Below are 20076 nucleotides of genomic sequence, written 5' to 3' on the forward strand. Positions count from 1 at the left end.
ATATACCTCGATGACAGTGATCCGTGAAGGTCCGGATTAGAATTAATCTTCAGTAACCCATGCTTGTCATACGAGGCGACTAATGGGATCGGGTGGTGAGGGTTACTGACTTGGTTGACTTGTATTGACAATGTCGTCGAATCCCAATCCCAACAGATTGATGTTCATGTTGTTGGTAACTGAAAGTAGCTGGTATATTGTTGAGTGCATCGTGAAACCACAACCAACCAAACCTTGATGTCATTGTTTTAGCATATATAAGCCCCAGCGGCCTCGCTGACATGGCTCACACATGTCATCGGTTCCCATTTGCGCAGATCGATGCTCATGTTGTTGATCACAGGATTGTCTGGTCCAGACTTGGTTATTTACATACCACCACCATATAGCTGGATTGTTGCTGAGTGTGGCATAAAACTCAACTCATTTACTCACAAGCCCCAGTGGTCCTCACCATGCACAGTACATATGCACATCGACCAGAGAACCTTTTCCTCGCCAAAGTACTTGAGACTATAGGGCGTAACTGCAGTATCCAAGGACGACAGGTCTTTGTGCGATTTTTACCAACTTGAGAGACAGACAGAACAGCCACACATGTAACGATCAGAACTACAGATGTACATGTCCATATCACTGGCGGTTCTCGTGCGCGCGTGAGTGTGTGTGTGTGTGCGTACATGTGTAAGAGTGCATGTGTTTCAAACCCAAACCCCTTTTGAAAGTGACTAAAAACCACAACGCTACTAATGTTTTCGAGCCCCCATAACCATCCACACACGCACGCACGCACGCACGCACGCACGCACACACGCACACTTTGATAATTCATATGAATAAACAAGCATTCCAACCGAGGCCTACATCGAGTGGCCACTCCTTGGTGCAGTCGTCTAGTTATATCAGAGACCATATAATAGATCTATTATATGGTCTCGGATATTATGCTGGACTAGTCTGTCGTACAGACCCTGAAGCAAATATGTACAAGACAGCCAACGCAAGTCTAGAAAATGTGACAGTCTAGATTTCCTTAGCTTCAGGAAGTTAACAAAGTCTCTTTGTATCATTATTCGTTTTTTTCGATAAACCTTTATCAGTAAAATTTGTTCATTTCAGAGTCTGGTTGTTAGTCTAATGGCAGTAATGCTGCACTCACCCTTTGAAAATTCCTGGATCAGCCTATGCACATATTGCTTTGCCTTTGGCGGAAATGAGCAGTAACACCATATACATGCAGCAAGATACAATAAGATTCCATTTACAACAGACATTTTTAGTACGCAAAAGAAATTGCAGAGCACCCGATTTTGAACATGGTTGATTTGTCGTAACAAGACCCGCTTCCAGAGGCAAGGGAGTTAATTGACTGTAAAGCCAGGTTTTGTATCATCAGTTGTCTCCCTTATCCCGCGATACGCGCTACACACTGACACAGTCACATTGAAAAGGTCGTGTGTTCCTTAAGTTCTTCTGAGTATTACAGTACAAAAAACATTAACTATGTTTATAGCAAAAACGGCATGAATCATGTTCGAAAAAAACAGAAATAAAATGACAAATAATGGTAAACATTTGTATAAAGGCTTCTGGTGATCTCTTGATCTTCCTTAAATTTTGAATATGGGTCTGTGCAAACATTCAAAAGTCAAGTGATGGAATTACAATAGTCATTACACACTTGATTTAACGTTTTGCTTACTTTCTAGGTCTGTGACAAGCCCGGCACAGCATGATTGGAAAAAGAAACTGGGTCTGATCAATTTCTTTGTATAGAAGGTCTTCAGAAACCGGGTAGAAGGTCTTCAGAAACCGTGTTTGTCCTAAGAGTAATCTTGGAGCTACACAAACTTATCAAACTGGCACCAAGGTAAACTTGTCACTGACGTGGTCTGTACGCTATATAACCCGTGAAGATGCTGAACAGATTTGATCTTCTGTGACCCATGCTTGTTAGAGTTGACGAATGGATGGCAGATGAGGTTGACTCCTGTAATCGTATCTCCATGCATTGATCAATAGTAGTGATCTTGATCACTGGATTGTCTGGTCCAGGTTAGATTACTTACAGATGTTACAGCTCAGATATTGCTGATTGTGACGTTGAACAACAAACATTTGCATTGTAGAGGACCGTTTTACACTCTTCGTGAATACGTGACCAAGTCCCTTTAAGGCATGGATTTGGCAAATTACCAGTTTACAGATACTAGATCTGGTAATTAAGTGACAGCGTCTAGCCAGTATCCACACCATGGAAAATAACGATGTCTCAGCAAATGATATTCAACGTTTCAGTTCAGAATTTTTAAGGACATGGGTTGGTTTTACTTCGATAAATAGCCTGCTTTGTACTTTATCAGCTTTGGCCACATGTTGTGTTCAATACTACAGCAACTGTTTTCACTATCAATATACAGAAAACAACAGTCCCTTTGAGTTCGTTATAAACGAATATTACTGTAATGATAATGCTGTCATTCCTCAGGAAACGGTTAGAGTGTCCGCTCGTCATCCAGAAGACCTGGGTTCGATTCCCCACATGGGTGCTATGTGTGAGGCCTATTTCTGATGTAAGCAGAGATGATGTTATGGAATGTTGCTAAGAGCTGCATAAAACCACACTCAGTCACCCACTGTAAATTAGTGGCAGGTATTAGTAGTGATGTCTTATGGATCCATTCCATATTCAGACATTCCTGTAAATTATTGATTCTTCGACATCCATTGGGTGATGTATAGGTGAAAATGATCCTTAAGTCGGGTGATTCGTTAGTACTCATATCCCACGTATCTCCAGCCCCCTTCCCTACCCCCTTCCCCGGGCATCCCCACCCCCAAGCCTGTCGCCTATTGTTGGTGCCCTGATACAGTTGATCCATATAAACACGCACCGGTGGGGAGATGTATGAAAACTAACACTTAAATATCTACATACCCCCGCGATACTGCGCCAACGATTTTTTCTTCCTGACATGTTTCAATCTGCTGTTGTAGAGTGTAAACAAACTGAAAATTGAATACGACTGAGCCGTGCTAACCTCGTGCTGTATTGCCTTGTGGACACCCAAACTGAAGTTGACCGTGGCAAATCACTGGCTCAACGAAGATTTTTAGTCGTTGTATCTTCATTATTACGTATTCATTCTATAACAAAATTGCTGGATTTTAAACAAAACCACTGTTTTGCGAGGTTGTGATAATGGTCATAAACAGGACTTTTCGCTTTCATGTTTTTAACTTAGGGGTAAACACATTCTGTGGATTATTCGATAAAAGCGTTGTAATAACCTGTTAATTATCCCATCTGTTAAAGAGATCGCTCGACCCGGGTTCCATTCCTCATATGGGTGAAATGTGCCAGTCCCTTTTCTTTAGTCCATTCCGGTGATATTGGCGGAAGATTGCTAAAAAGAGGCGTCAAACTAAACTTGCTCACGTATCTGTAGGGCTGTGTCTATAAAGAAGCATTTTAAAAATCGACACACGCTGAAACAGACGATATTTGGAAGAAAATTAAAACAATATGAGAGTATGTTTGGTTGTACGCCGCTGTAAGCAGTATTCAAGCAATACCACGGGGGACACCACGAATGGGCTTCATGGCTATATGCAGGGTGTGTTTTATCTTTTTAAAAAATGACAAATATCGGGATACGCTTTGCCCCAAAGTTATCATATGTGATATATTAATATAATTCGAGAAATATGAGTGAAATATTTCATCCTGAAGTGAGCCAGGGAAGCATCACGAGCGGTAGGAAATGGGGCTATTTCCTGTATTCAAGAGGAGGAAGCACTTCACTACTTCAACATCTCCGATGTGAACTGATATCAGTTACCACAATAACTGACGTTAAAATGTTTACGAGTGAGAAAACGTGACGATCCGAGCTCACTGTTATTTCCTCACTGAAACCATTTTATCATGAAGACAATCCCTGGTAACTACAATCAACACGGCGACAGGACGTCTGTGTGCAATATTACTCAAGTAGTGGCCGTTGTTCAGATAGTCAATAGATTTTATTTTGGTTTGTGTTTACAAATTGGGACTGTTGTATCACGAATGAGAGAAAATAAACCGTTTTATTATTGGATAATTACAACAAAAACATATCGGTGATATTAATCTGGAGAGTGAATTCATGTGTTTGTCAGTAGCACGAGCTTAAACGTCTTGTAAAGGTGATAAATCGAAAAAAGGATGATTTTTGTGATAATATGTAGTAGTTATTGGGTAAGGAAGGGATTGTAAACGTTTAAACTGCTGTTGTTGCTGCTCCGGGAAAACAGCAATTTCGGCACGTCCACCAGGCAATTCTGTCTTAGGTTTAATGAAGCCGTAAAGTTGCTAATCAACTCTCTATGTTGATATTCATTCACCCTCAGACTCCATTCTAAGAAATTCTAAGTCCCACCATTCTGTATACTCGCGATTCACATTATTACTTTTTCTACATGACTGGAATTTATCAGAAACTTAACACTCGTAACCATGCGCCAAATGAACACGTTCTTTACTGTTGTGAACATGCATATTGAAATAACATGACCTTACATGTATGTATCAAACGTTCAACAAGCACCACCCAATCATTACTTACGGTGAAACTAAATCGTCTCTATAGAAGGCGACTCAGCTTGTCGTAAGAGGCGACTAACGGGATCGGGTGGTCAGGCTCGCTGACGTGGTTGACACATGTCATCGGTTCCCAACTGCGCAGATCGATGCTCATGTTGTTGATCACTGGATTGCCTGGTCCAGACTCGATTATTTACAGACCGCCGCCATATAGCTGGAATACTGCTGTGTGCGGCGTAAAACTCAACTCACTCACTCTATATGTTACTTTGTGGGCGCCGCGCAAAGCAATAATTAAGCTTCAGGGCGGCGATCTGTGAGAAATCGAGCTGAGATCATTCAATCCAGTGTCAACCAAGTCAGCCCGATCCCAGTACTCTACTCTCAACACAAACAAGTGTTGCAGAAGGTCAACTCTAACCCTGGGGTGGTGCATTTGTCTCAGTTCTGAATCTTATAACAATAAAACAATAGCTAAAATGATTTGGGTTGATATTCTATCTCCTTGTGTTGAAACAAACACAAACAATCCTTTATACACAGAGATTACACCAGTAACGGTAAACCTTGTTTGCCATTTTGTTCATACCCACCATGCATACAGTTGACAAGTTGACAGTATCTCGCGGTATGTACATACAACAACGTGTAGACACACACTGATAACATTGTCAGCTGTATGTAGGTCTGTCGTCATAGATATCAGTGGGGTAGATGTTACCACAGCAACGAATAGCTGTGTTGACATGGTTTGTGATTTACAAGGTATTTGTAGAAACGATGCCAAACACAATGCCAATGAAACAACAAAGTGTATCACGTGATAGTGGCCGAGATACCGAGATGTGAATGGGGCTTCACAGCCATATTACAAGTACCTGAGCCTCGTCTGTATTGGAACCTGTGCTGGTAACCCGAAGGTCACTAAAGCAGTGGTCGCGTCTTAACAAACTTCAACCTGAGGTTCTAACTTTCCAGGCTGCATCCTCCCTTTTACTATCACAGGAATCGAAACAGCTGATTTAATTTATTTTAAGTTTTCTCTCCTTACTAGTCTTAGTTGCGAGAATGTTTGGAAGTAATCAAACCATTTTTGTCTTGTTCCTCACGCCCTGTATCCGGACCATACGGTTCCAATTCTGCATCACTCCAACGGTATCACTCAAATCTCATTTTTGTTCTAGGACTGATTTCCAGCCTTCTGTATGTGCCTGAATGAGTAAGACAGACAGAAAATAAGAACGGTCGAGGGTGTAAACGTCTGAACTCCAGCAGTATCAAATCTCATTCTTGTTCCAGGACTAATTTTCCGTTTAAATCTTCTGTGTGTGCCTGAATGTGTGAGTCAGGCAGACAATATGAACGGTCTAGGGGAAGTCAGTATGGAACATTGGGTAAAAGATCCAATGAGATATACTTTGAGGCACCATTCCTGATTGTGTGAAGATGAATTCTTGCGCATACCTCTCATGAATATGTGAGTGAGAGACAGTGAGCGGGGATTAAAGTCACTTTAAAAGGTATGTCAGCTTGACCGCATCCGTGTTGGAATGGTCAGATCGACCGCCCGGAGATTGGAAAGTCACGGGCTCGATGCAAGACCGCGTCATAACACAAAGACGTTAAAATATGGTACTTGTTGGTCCCTGCCTGGCGCTTGGTATTGATGGGTACAAGAAGGCCGGAGTTATTATAATGTCTCTGAGGGGGTATTCATGTCTTAACTACGGCATGGTATGGCAGTCAGTTAGCACTATGAAGCCAGCTTGTACACACATACACAGGCGTCCATGTCGTCATATGAGCGGAATAGACTAAGTTCGACGTTAAACATTTAACCTTACCTCAAACGGTAGCGTAATGTTGAAGGAAAGTCAGATGTCGGACAGGTTTTAGACTTTAACATTCTAGTGAAAAACCCAGACAAGAGTATGGTGCTGACGAACCTAATTACACGATCGAGATTCGAACCCATAATCAAAGTTTTCTAACACGCCATTGGAGTCAGATCAATGCAGCGTGGCCTGGGGCGACCACAGTACTTGAGCCCCAGTTCCCATGAGAAATCTGTTCGCAATTGTACGCCTACAAATATACAAATGTAATATAACAATGTCACTGAGGATCACTATACCACTGTCTGTATACCGGTATAGCGGTATCACAACACCAAGAACAAAGACGTACTTTGACAATACTGTTTCGAGAGATTTACAACCTCGGCCATGTGGCTTCTGAATAGCGTCGTCCGCTGTATTCAGAAAGATGAGTTTGCACTTTAACATATGGGAAGCTGTTGTGTTGTTCAGGCGCTCCGTTATTTATATGGAACTGGTAGTGCGTCATATATAGTGAGTGAGTGAGTGAGTGAGTGAGTGAGTGAGTGAGTGAGTGAGTTTAGTTTTACACCGCACTCAATAATATTCCAGGTATATGACTCATCGAGTATGCTCTAGATAATCCAGTGATCAACTGCATGAGCATCGATCTACTCAATAGGGTAACAATGGCATATGTCAACCAAGTCATCGAGTGTGAACACCCGATCCCGTTAGTCCCAATGTTGCATCACGGGAACACATGTAAACTTGCATACCCTTCATTGCTTTTTTGTGTATTGTAATATCAGTTAGTATCATACTGAAAACGACTGACAAAATATTTGTTCGGGGTGCGTGCGAAAGCGTCCGAGAACGTGCTCCACGTGCATGACGCAAAAGAGTCTCGCGATTCATGATAATGGGATGCAAAACCTTCTGGCATGATTTTCAAATATTTCAAAGAGGAAATGTTTTGTCTCAAAGATGTGTTTTAAGAAAGGCAATATCCTCGTTTCTGCCCATTCCCTAATATTCCTCCAGGGATGGAGTTACTCTGGCATTTTCCTGGACGAAATGTGTCAACCTAATCTCACAGTTTTAATCTCACACATGGGTGTTTGCCATGTGTTAATTACACGTTCTGAAATGATGTAGCTGTTGGTCTAATCATGGATTTTCTCCGTAGCAATATCTTCCGACAACAACAGAATATACATGACAAGGTCATAGCTTCGTTACTGTCTATTTCTAATAAGTGTTAAGGAATGGAGTTACTCCGGAATGTTCCTGGACGAGATGTGTCCACCTAATCTCACAGTTTTAATCTCGCATATGCGTGTTTATCATACACGTTCCGGAAATATGTAGTTAGCTGCTGGTCTTGCTCATCATGGATTGTCAATGGCAGAATCAAGGTTTGCATCAACCGGGCTGAACATCCGCTTTATTAATACGTTGTATAATGACTAAATGGTTGACTAGCACAAGTCTCTGAGGTAAAACTAATAGTTTAAGTGGTACTTTCCAAACAATAAGTAACAGACTGGATTCCACGGACCTAGTACTGCCCGCTTATCTAGACTTGCCTCTTCGAATGATGGAATTATTAATCCATGGGCTCAACATTCAGTACGTACAGCCTCGGAGCAAGGCTAGGTGAGTGGGTACGTGCGTGTGTGTGTGTGTGTGTGTGTGATGACTTCGGGTGGGTGAGGTGTTGGAGGGTCAGCAACTGGCACCAAGGGAAGTCATCTGAATTAGCTTTATCTCTGAATACAAAGTTTCGACAGTAGCAGATAAACCCACATACACTGAAAAGGGTCCCCACGGAGACCAGAGATTCCCTGAACATGACGGAATGTAGATTTGCTTAATTTATAAATTAGGATTTAGCATTGCAGAATAGGCTTGGCGGCACTAGGGAAGATAATGTGGTTCAGAGACTGTGAGACAGACTAGGGGGTCACTTACTTGTCATTCATATTGCACATAAAAATCATTATCACCCCCTAGCCATAAATTTTGAGCAGTCCCTTATGTGTGTTTTTTTTTCATACTCAGCAGTTTTTTTCTGCGGTTACGGAGTTCTGGTTTCAGACAGTGAGAACAGAAAACACATACTTTACAACGTCGGGTGGCAGTGAAAGTACTGTCGGTAGATGATTAACAGGACCATAAAAGCGGAGCAGCGGAGTGGAATTTGGTGCGTTGAAATGTCTCCCGTGTTGAAAAGAGTGGGTTGTTGGAGTGAGTGTTGAGGAAAGCCTGCTCTTTCAGCTGTCTTGCGGAAATGGATAGAACACATCAGTGAAATGGATAGAACAGTTTGTCCTAATGCAAGTCACGCGCCCACACATGCAAAATCTTCATGGAATAATATGTTTCTCCACTCTTAGTATTCTCATTCAATCAATTAAGCAAGTATGTTTTTGTTTGTTTGTTTGTTTGTATGGGTTTTTTCGGGTTTTTGGGGTGGTTGGGTGAGTGGGTTCTTTTTTGTGAAGGTGTCTATTTATTTCATGTTGCAGAATTTAAATTCCTGTATCTTATATATTCAAAACTGATAGCGCGCTATAATAGTGCCGATGGAAAACAACTGGGGTGCGGGACAACATAAATGGGCTTTACTTCGTACCCATGTAAGGAATCGAACCTGTGTTGTCGGCGTGACGAGCGAGCGCTGCTTTAAATAATGGACTACCCCATCGCCCACTAATAATAATAATAATAATAATTTCATCGGACAACGACGAAAGTGTCGACAACGACGACGATGATGATAAATCGAGCTGATGGCCATGTTGTTTAGTCACCACAAACATATTTTTACACATTCCCAAGCAATTACCCCAACTTGACAAACAATTCAGCGGTTGATGTGAAGGCGCTTATCTGGAAAACCAGCCTAAGGATAGCGTGTGAAAAGCCGAGTAAGCTAGATTACTGATATACCATAGAAACAAAAATCATCCCAGCGACGGCGAAGTCATAGGTATAATATGTAGGTCCGTGCTTTGTGTCTGAGTCACTCAGGGCCGTACAGACTGATGTGATTTCTATCCCGGGGACAGAAACAGTTGCCCTCAAAATTGTACATCCGATTGGTTTATCTATAAACCTAAACGCATAAATCTCAAGCACACAATAGGAGAGGGTTGAGCGAGTATCTGAGAAGACTATCGGGTTGGTTTCTTGAGATGGCTGCGCGAACGGACATCTGTTCGGTGGAGCCTGACGTCTGGTACCGTGGTCACGCAAGGAGTAGTTTTTGTCAAGACATATTCCCAAACATTTTTCATGTATTATCTATGTTGCTGGTGTGAATTCATTCAGTTGGTAACATTGATAAACTGAGAACAGTTTAGTTTTAAGAAACATTGTAAGCTGTCTACTCGGTATTCTGCTCTCGCGTGAAGTCACCGAAGACGACAAAAAAAGTTGTCTGCTTATACATGGTTGTCGGTTTCTGGCATGTCGTTGTATGATGTCGCATGTGTCACGCGCGAGGGCGCTGAGGCGATCCACAATGCGATTACTAAAAAGCATTATCTGTAGAGTATTTGCTTGAGCAGTTTCTCTAAAACGAATCATTTGTTATAAATCGAGACTTTACGACGCTTTGACATCAGAGGGACCGGTACATAAGACGACTGAGAGAATTTTGCCTGACGCTGTTTTAAACCGAATTTCAGTTATACATCGGTGTCAAATTATGTGGAAAGGAATGTGACCTACCTCTGGTGGAACCCTTGATCAGGGATGGCGCTGGTGGCCGAAGAAGGGTGTCGTCTTGGATTCGAACTCAAGACCCACTTCAAGTGTGTATAAGTTTTCAGTGTAGTTTTATGCTGCTTTCTGCAATATTTAAGCAATATCAGAATATCAAGGGAAACATGAGATGGACTTCACACATTGTACCCATGTAGGGAATTGAACCAGGGTCGTCGACGTGCTGAGCGAACGATCTGACCACAAGGCTATCCCATTGTCCCTCGTCTGACAGAGAACTTAGATTACGGGAGCCCCGCGTCCCCAAAAGTGCATGCTAACGTCAGCAGAGCTTGTCTTTCGTTTCAAGCAGTGTTTAAATTATCTATATGGAGTTTAATAAAACCATCTGTCTGAAGAACTTTTGCACTTCAACAGCTAACACGCCAAAAGATTTCAAGTTTCAAAATCGGTTTCTGAAACATTGCAACGTAAACTCTCAAATTGTAATTAAGAAACTCCTGTCAAATGCGTGAACATCGAACACATTGGAGTTTCTCCTTTGTTTCAGTATAAAGGCTGCATAAAGCCCAACCCTCACTCTTTCACCCAGGTCTCATTTTCATTATATTTTATATTATAATATAGAAACTGTTTTTTATTCTGTGAAATTTGTTCATTTTAGAGACGTTAGTGAAAGGAACAATATATGAAGCCCATTTCTTGTATCACCCAAAGCAATGTTTCTGGAATATTGCGTATTACTTCGGTGTAACACCATACTCACTCACTCTTAATATTGCACCAAGGTTGTTTTGGTCAACGTTAATTTTCTGAAGAAACCACTGTTTTCATCCCCTTAAGTGAACTGTAGCGCCAAAACACGTCTGGCAGTGTATCAGTTATTCCAAACCGTAGCATAAACAAGGGCAGATAGGTGATGAATAAACATGCAGACTAAAATAAGCGTGAAATGGACATGGTCTGTGTTTTACGACGTGTTATTGGTTTTCCGGAACACATCCATTAACCCTCTGTTGTACGCCCTCAGACTTCAGCAACACACGGACAGTGTTAATCATAGGGGGAATTTAACTCGGCTGCGTGGGTGCGTATGGGCAAATCTGAGGTTACCGGGGTTAATTACTGGCAAGAATGTGTAGTATACGTGATCGGTTATTTAAGAATTGTTTACAGCTGTTATCTTTCCTGTTTCCATGACAATGTTTTCTATATTACCACTAAATATAACATCCTGTTATGGCGCATATGAAGTTGCTGATAGTGTTTCATAGGTCAGCTGAATTTGACATTGTACTGACGAATAAGAGTTAACTACTGAATGGCACTGTGCGCCGTCCACAGTTGTGGTGGTATTACTGCGACTTGGCCCACATAGATAAGGGCGACTACCGGGATCGGGTGGTCTGGCCTGCTGACTTGGGTGCAGATGTCAGCGTATCCCCATTGCGTAGATCGATACACATGCTGTTGATCAGGCCCATTATTTACTGACGCCTGCCATATAGCTGCGATATTGCTGAATGCGGCAAAAAACTACAAACCTGGACCACATAAACCGGTGATCAAATCCCAGAATGGCCGTGGTTCTGTTCCACTGACGATATGAACGGTACGATGACCGTAAGCTTATGTTAAAGGATGATAGTTTCTATCTCCTTGGCGCTGAAACGGGGTCCAGGGGCTAGATTTTCAAAGCTCTTTTAGCGCGAAGATAGTCGTAAGCGCCATACATTAACATTACCTTACTACTATCTTAGTGCTAAAAGAGCTTCGAAAATATAGTCCTTGGGCTTCGGTTTAGAAAGCTATCTTAGCGCTACGACTGTCGTAAGTCTTTGTTACAGTTTAGGAGTTAAGACTATGACTAGTCACAAGGCTACGGTTACACGAGCCCCAGGAATCTGGATGATATCGTAGTGCATCCTGCAACATGCCCCGTCCCCTCATTGTGAAACAGGGATTTCTTCCACGAATCTTCACCAAGGTTAACCTTAACTCCCATTCTTTAACATTGCGCTAAGGTTACCATAGTGACTTACAAAACTTTGTGTTTTGTGAAAGGAGGCCGAGGGCTCTGGAAATTGTCGTATTGCATCCTGAGAGTGACCCGTCCCTGAAGACGTCGCTGATGCTGATTACGTATCAGTCGTAACAGGACAAGTGTAACCGCAACTACGGTCGCTATTGAAAGTTAATTTAAAGGGTTTGAGACGATCGTGTTCTCTTGGGCCTCTGTCCTAAGTCTGTGATAGAGGCTGATGGTGATTTATGAGAGAACGTTTTATTTCTGTAAAAATCAATACGATTCACTGTAAATACCAATCTCAACAGGAAGTCACGTTCGGTGTTATACATCAAGCTGTTGAAACGTGTATATTCATATGCTGGTGGTTTCGCGTGCATCTCGAGGGGCCGTGAGTAGAACTGCAGTGCCCTGAACAAGCCTTACTGATTCATGCTCTGTATTTGATGTTCACACTTGTCGACATAAGGTGGTAGACTTGCTATCTATACATCTGGATGTGATTACACAAGCCTTTCTCAAGTGTATCAAAAGGGAAAGTGAATTCAGTAGCATGCATTCTTGACACGATTTTTATTAATATCTGGTAAAGGGGTCGGTTGGCATGTTGTTGGTCTTGGGTGTTCGGTTATCGTGCAGATGGTCTGGGTTCTAATCCCTCAATGGCGCAGTTATATAGCAGGTTATAAACCAATTGATGTAAACTGTATTTGCAGGTCATAGGTGGATGCAGTATGGGGTTGCAAGGGTGCGCACACGCCATCCCCACCCGAACTCTTCTTGTCCTTAAAGTTTATCTAATAGCTATTTATACTCTTGTAAAAATGGGTGTAAATGAACACTATGCACACACCCTTTCTCAAGAAAATGCCCTCCCACCCTTCTCATATAGCTGTATCCGACCCTACAGGTGCATGGTGAGACTTGGTTTAAAGGTGGATGCACACTCCACTTCCCTACAACCACAAGTCCTGATTTTGCTTAAATGCGGCGAAAACCATAGTTTATGTTTGGAATGAACGGGGCTTGTAACACCAAAACGGGTGGCAAGATATTAACTTGTACTGACGAGTCTTAACACTAAAAGACAAAGACCACCGTGTTTTGAATGGGTTTTCATATGCGGTGCATCTTCTCAATACATTTTAAGGACCATAGTATTCGTTTACAGACTTCCATGTATAATTTGCGGCTGACTCCGATGTATGAATTGTGAACAATAATTGAGAATACGTGCAGGCCGTCACCAGTCACTCACCACCCAGAGATAAGTTATGTCACGTGTGTATTGGTACAATCATGAAGAATCAAGCCAAACGTTCCTGATGCTCAATTTCCGTGAAGATCCGGGTTAGGACTGATCTTCAACAGCCAAGGCCTGTCGTAAGAGGCGACTAACAGGACAGGTCAGGCTCGCTGACTTGGTTGACACATGGCATCGTATACCAACGATGCTCATAATGTTGATCACTGGATTGTATGGTCCAGATTCCATTGTTTGCAGACCGTGGCGAGAAAAGATGGAATATTCGTTTACCGTGGCGCAAACCAATAAACAAGCTATAAGGCGAGACCGTCTCCGTGATCCAGTGCACAGTTTTTCTGTCCGACTGTTGAAAGATCGGTGGTTCGAAACACGGCCCCGTCATGCAATACAGCTGTAGTGCTTGTTGTTTCCCTTCCTGGCGCTCAACATGAAGAAGATAATAAAGTACTGGTCGGCTTGGAGTTGGCACTCTGTGTCTCAGGGGGATATCCACTTTAAAACTACGACCCTAGCCTTAGTCGTGACTAATACATACATGCACGTGTGCACACGTGCATACACGTCGCTCTATAAATACAATAGCGCCAAGTTCACCTGACCTCACCATGTGCGATGCAGACAAACAATCCGTGATCGTGAAACAGGGAGGTTGTCCAACAAATGTCTTCAAAAATGTCATCATGGACCAGTTCGTGCAGAAATGCAGGGTCGCCGAAAATAATAATTTGCTTACAATCGTAGTGTATTCTATTTGAAATAAATACAATGCAAACATTGTCCACCAATAAAAAGATAGGAGTTCAGGTTGGGGCACAATAAGACATGCTACTGCCTGGTGACCTGCTTGTTATCTCTTCAATCTTCACAATGATGAAGTATGGGGGATGGTGGCATATAGTAAATCAGCTCCGTTTACACACCGAGTGTTTTAACATCTGAATGCAATCATCAGTGTGAAATAATGTTAGCAAGCAGATTTTTAACGGACGCGAGCCTGCATGTAATTCAGTTAAAACGTAATTGATTAAAACCAGATGTCTACGTATATGAAATTTCGTTTGCCAAATGCAATAACATGTTTATAGTCTCCTTGGAACCGGACAAAGTTTCTCGTTGGTTCCTTTCACGAAACGTATGTTGAAAGGTATAAATTGTTTTACAGCGTTGTCCAAACATGTATTTTTATTTCAACAAGTTACAATAAATACTGAAAAGGAAACGTGTTTGATGTGGCCGGGCGTTAATTCTTATTCGTAAAGGGTACGAGAAATGATGAAAGAGTCCCTTAAATGCAATAACACTATGTATAACTGATTGTGTATGCCTAAGTTGGGGCTGGTTTATTAATTTCCGAGCCCTGAATGTGAATCGTATACGCATTTCCTAAATTGACCATTGGCTGTGATTTATCAAATGAGGGCCGCGCATGGGTGGGCTTTGTGTACTGACGGCGCCTGTAACAATAGGGGGAGGTGTAAACTGTTTCAACAGCAATTAGTCAGTCCTTTGTCTTGTCCCAAGGGCGTCACATAATCCAGGGGTATTCGCGCTGGGGGTGCGGGCGTTATCACCTTGCTCCCAGCACGTGAGTCGGGAGCGAATGCAGTTGTGTTGGCCGGGTGATCTAAGAGATAACGGTGTCTACACAATACTGCAGAGAGTGTTACTGCAATAACCTAGTTTTGCTGTCCTGTGCACATGAATCATCAATAACGTTTACAATTTATTCAGTGAACAAATGTAAATTTTGTTCGTTAAACTAAAGCTATCTTTGCTAACATACAAATCCAACATTTAAAAATTCATGTTCACAATGTTCTTTTACACACAAAAAAGGTTTTGTTGGCTGACAAACAGTCGTGGCATTTAGAAGTGATGTACATAACAGGATGAAAATCACTTTACAACACTTTATTCGTAATAAATTGTACATCCGTTGATATCCATAAACCCAGACACACGCCCCTCCAACGTCTATTCTGTGTTAGCATATGCCATATGATAATTCATTATAATAATTCATTCATAGTCTTTGGTGTTAGTAACAACTTCTTTCTTTGCTGTATGACATGTATGACGCTGTATCACCCCTGCCCCTTTCCCCCGCCCCTCTCGTTGTCATTACTATCGATTACACGTGATGTCTTTGGATTTCATGCAACACATCTCGTTCATTTTACCGCCATTTATAAAAAATGTGTATATTTCCAAACTGTAGTATCGACATCAACTACAGATATACTGCATGTTTGCTTTACATGTTGAATGTTATTCTCAGTAGGACACACAGTTTAGAACACAGTAATTATATAGTCTTGCTCTAATTTGAATACCAGGAACCAAACTAAAACGCTGAGAGCCTGCGTATGGGGATGAAATTATGTTCCCAAGGACGTGACAAAATATCCATATCTGTCAACATATGGCAAGATGGTCCCCTCTCTCACAACCCCTCTCCCGTTCCCCCATATAACGCAATACCCCCTCGTCTATACAAGGTCTTGTAACGTGATCTGCTCCTAGACGCTCCCAGGAAGCATTTTTTACATTTAAACTACCATGCTGGAATTTCACTCGTTCTCTAAACCTCTCCCAAAGACGTGTCCCAGGGGAGTCCATTTTTAGATTTTTTCGATGCTGATGTTTATAAGCTAAAATACGAAACTTGCGGTCGCCATGGCTACGTTTGAAGTATGTATGCCCCACATTTTAAAGGTATTTAAGTGCAGTTTTCGTGATTTGTTGAAGACAATTATTATATATTAGATTTGAATTACACACGAATTACCTAATGATTTATCAGAAACATTTAAACATGTATACCATGCAAGTAACTCGATTGAAATATCAACAATCTTTAATAAAATGGGTGTAAAACATACTGTAGAGAGATATGGAAATTATTTTCAGAAACCCCATTTATACAATACATACACACGTGGGCGTTGGCCCGCTAGATATATGCCATGTATCCGCGAGTGATACGCTAGATTCATTGTGTTCATTTGCAATATTAAACTCCATAGGCTTTGACAGCTCCATATACTCAAAGGATTCGTCAAGCCCCAGAGATTTGGTTGAGTGGCTGATTTATTGTCTCTGTCACATATCTAACAATGCACTTCTGTCACAACGAGCAGACGAGTGTGAGTGTAGTTTTTTTCGAGGCAATGGCGATCAGCTGTGTCATATCGCTTGAGTATGATGTGTTAGCTGGTGTTTGCTGGTTTCCTGTGTAGTTGTGATCACCGCTGTCCAGCTTGGCCAGTGACCATAGGAATTCCCCTTTTATTACGACAACACGACCTCTCGCATGGTGGTAGACATCTTTATACGCATGCGCGTAGGCCATGTATCAAATGGCAGCGTTTTGAATCAGAGGGGTACCGAAAGAATGAATTCCCACGGATGATACGACATCTTGGAGGGATTCAACTAGGAGTATGAAGGGATTCGACAATTCGTGAGGATATTACGAGTCCAAAATGTGAAAGTTCGTCCAGTTTGATTGTGATATATGCGAGCATGGGTGTGTGTATTCGGGCACCTGTCGTCAACTGAAGATTGCACGCATGGATGTGTAAGAGAAATGTCAGCTACTTGGATTTACTGTCGTCTTCAATTCATTGTGGATTTGTTATGATGTGTTGTGTAGTAGTATGTCAGTGTTAGCACCATCATGATTCGGAGCAAACCGATGCCACCCCCTCCCCAGCCGCCCCCCAAACCGAATAAAGACGCCCGTCACTGGTGTCAGTTGATCCAGGAAACGATAGTATCCTCGGCCCATGGCGAAGAGAGTCTTGATGTCATTACCGTCAAGGGAGGGGCCGATTCGGGATTGTTTTGTTATATCGGGGACGTCAATCACGACAGAGTCAACTACCACGGCGGAAAGCTCTTCAGCGATGATATTCTGTTGGAGATACAGGGTCAGAAGGTGTCTGGATATACCCTGCGTGATGCCAGTATATGGTTGAAACAGGTCAGCCAAAACGGAGCACCGGTCATGATCAAAACGGTTCGCACAGGTATGTTGTGTCTTGGTCACTGTGGGTCCACTGGTCCCCTTAACCTACTTTCAGGGGAGTATTGTTTCATTGGGGTTGGACTGCCACCATAACTTGGTTGCTCACCACTTCTTGGTGAAATGTAAACAGAGCATGAATGACATGCATCCCAGCCTTGGGCAGCTTGAAGAAAAGCACATTTCAAAGTTGAATGCTTGCCCAAGTGGGTGGGTTAGTCTTTATCAGCCAGCCACACCCCCTTTTGCTGACAATTAACTGTTTAGTTAGTTCATAGTTAATGCTTTTGAACTCAATACAAGGGTAGGCAGTGAAGTTGTATCCAAATGGTTCGTGTGATAATACACGTTTGTCTCATGCTATATATAAGTACTAAAACACTATATTCTTACAATTTCAATAACAGCTTCCGAACGTGAAGTAAAATAATATAAAGTGAATAAATCTGACAACCACAAATGTTTAGCATGGCATTAATAGTTGCAGTAGAGTTAGCAAGTGCCGTTCAGCTCTTTGAACAGAGCAGTGTGTACAAAGTTGCCTGTTGTTGACACACTTGGAACAATGTACTCAGTAACCGAACCATAGTAAACACTCTCTCCAGGTGATAAAGAAATATATCAAAATATATACACTGATGATATTTAGTAATAAGAACCATCAACTTGATGACAGGTATTGCTGAGATCTCGTGAATTACATGAATAATGTATGTGGTATATATATTTACATTAAACAAGACTTTTGTCATTTTTCATTGCCAGCAAGTTGTTAATAGGGAAAGAGTTCCTTCCCTTCCCCATACTCTTTCTTCTGCAGATTAACAGAGGTAACACGAAGTGGTTCAACCCTATATATTATGCCTAATTTTGGGGCTTTTATTTATTTTTGTGAGTCCTTTAGTAATTGCTGTTAGGTTTTGTTAATGATTCTAGTATAATTCTAGTATATATCGATCTATAAATATTATATAGGATGGGAAACGAGAGGAACTCATACCATGAAGGGGCTAATTTTACTAATTATCCAGGTATCAAAGTGTGGGTTTTAATGCCTTAATCACATGCTCCTCATGACAGCATTGAATGAATGTGACCTCTCACTTAATCATGTGTTTATAGTTTAGTAATACAAACTGTTGTAGCATACACTGCCATCGTTCATAGTTTGACAAATTATAATCCTCAATCCCTATCTCTGCAGAACCGTTTCCTGACGTGAATCAACATAGACTTACAGCTACATTTGGTTTCAGATATTGAGATATGGAATATTTTATGTTCATGAAGAGTTTTTGACAGTTTGATGTAATGTTTGAAGTATATAAGTGTCACTCGAAGTTGGGCATATTTGTGATTTGCGTAAGAAGATGTGTGTGTATGTAAGTAGGAATATTTGAGCTATAATTAATGTATACATTTCTACAGTTTGTATCTACAGTAAAGTTGCCGCAGACAAATGACATTATGTATCTTCATGTAGTTTACAACTTTGCTCAGGACATTCTTCTTTCATATAACATTTGCTACTAGGGTGGAGACAGCATTACAGAAGGGGTGGGGTCGGCAGGGACACTTGAGAAAGGGGTGTTGCACATTTCATTTACACCTGTTTTCACAAGAGTTCCAATGGTCATTTAATAAACTTTCAGGACAAGGGATGGTGGCATATTAATTGCTGTGTTAGTTTATCAGCTATTGGTCATGGGCCAGTTATGTCCTTGTACAAGAACCATCTGCATCAGGCTATACAGACTGAGTCATGTGCTGGAAGTTGGTAGTGCTTGTTGACAGACAACCATGGCAGGGCTGATTGTGTAAACAGGCTGTTATATAATATGATGAGGTGATGATGACAGCTCTTCATACTTGGGAGGGCGAGGTTACCAGGACAGTTTCCTAGAGCAAGTGAGTGAGTTTAGTTTTACCCTACTTTTTGTCAGTATTCCCAAAAGATCATTGTGGGGAACACCAGAAATGGGCCTCACACACTATGCCTATGTGAAGAATCAAACCTGACTGTTTTGCATGAAAACCAAATGTTTAACCACAGGGCTACCCCAGCACCCCCAGTTTTCCAGAACAATTCCAGGTTTGTTCTTCAGAAAGCCCTTGTTGCTCAGGAAGCCCTCGTAACTGAAAGGGTTGGGGTAGATTGTCTTGATGAACAGTTTCATTCACGCAATCACTCACTCACTCCTGTAAACCCATGACAGTCCTTCCATGTGTCTGGACTTGATGTGAGAAGTTTGGTCAGATTAGGCATCATAATTTCATAAATTGCTGTGACAAGTTGGGCATCATTTGGTCATTTCAGACACCTATGATTGTTGATATCAATCTCAGATCTGTTTATAGTTTGGTTAGCACTGTATTGTGCTGGTCAGAGACCTGCCTTACTCTTCAGACACACAATGCTGTCACCCTGAGATGCGATACTGTGAAACATCGTTTGAACCCAACTCACTCATTGTTGGCATAAAACCTATATAGTTCTTCATTGTGTTTGATTTCACTGCGGACTTTGATGAAATGCCCACAGAAAATCCTGCCTCTGTCTTTCTGCTCCCTCCATCACTGCGAGAGGTGCCACTATTTGACTTAGCTCACCCTTGTGTCCTG

General features: G+C 41.8%; 1 protein-coding gene across 11 annotated transcripts in view; it reads left to right on the top strand.

The window, feature by feature from the left end:
• The first annotated feature begins 16576 nt into the window (after positions 1–16576).
• The window catches only part of LOC137295704 (membrane-associated guanylate kinase, WW and PDZ domain-containing protein 1-like), a 137050-nt gene continuing 133550 nt past the window's right edge, over positions 16577–20076 (top strand). For all 11 annotated transcript variants that reach the window (XM_067827208.1, XM_067827209.1, XM_067827218.1 and 8 more), the window contains exon 1: positions 16577–17458. In XM_067827208.1, the coding sequence (XP_067683309.1) occupies positions 17107–17458 (352 nt within the window). In that variant the 5' untranslated portion in view covers positions 16577–17106. The remainder of the gene's footprint in view (positions 17459–20076) is intronic.

The sequence above is a fragment of the Haliotis asinina genome, chromosome 9 (assembly GCF_037392515.1).
Source record: "Haliotis asinina isolate JCU_RB_2024 chromosome 9, JCU_Hal_asi_v2, whole genome shotgun sequence".
NCBI classification, from domain to species: domain Eukaryota; kingdom Metazoa; phylum Mollusca; class Gastropoda; order Lepetellida; family Haliotidae; genus Haliotis; species Haliotis asinina.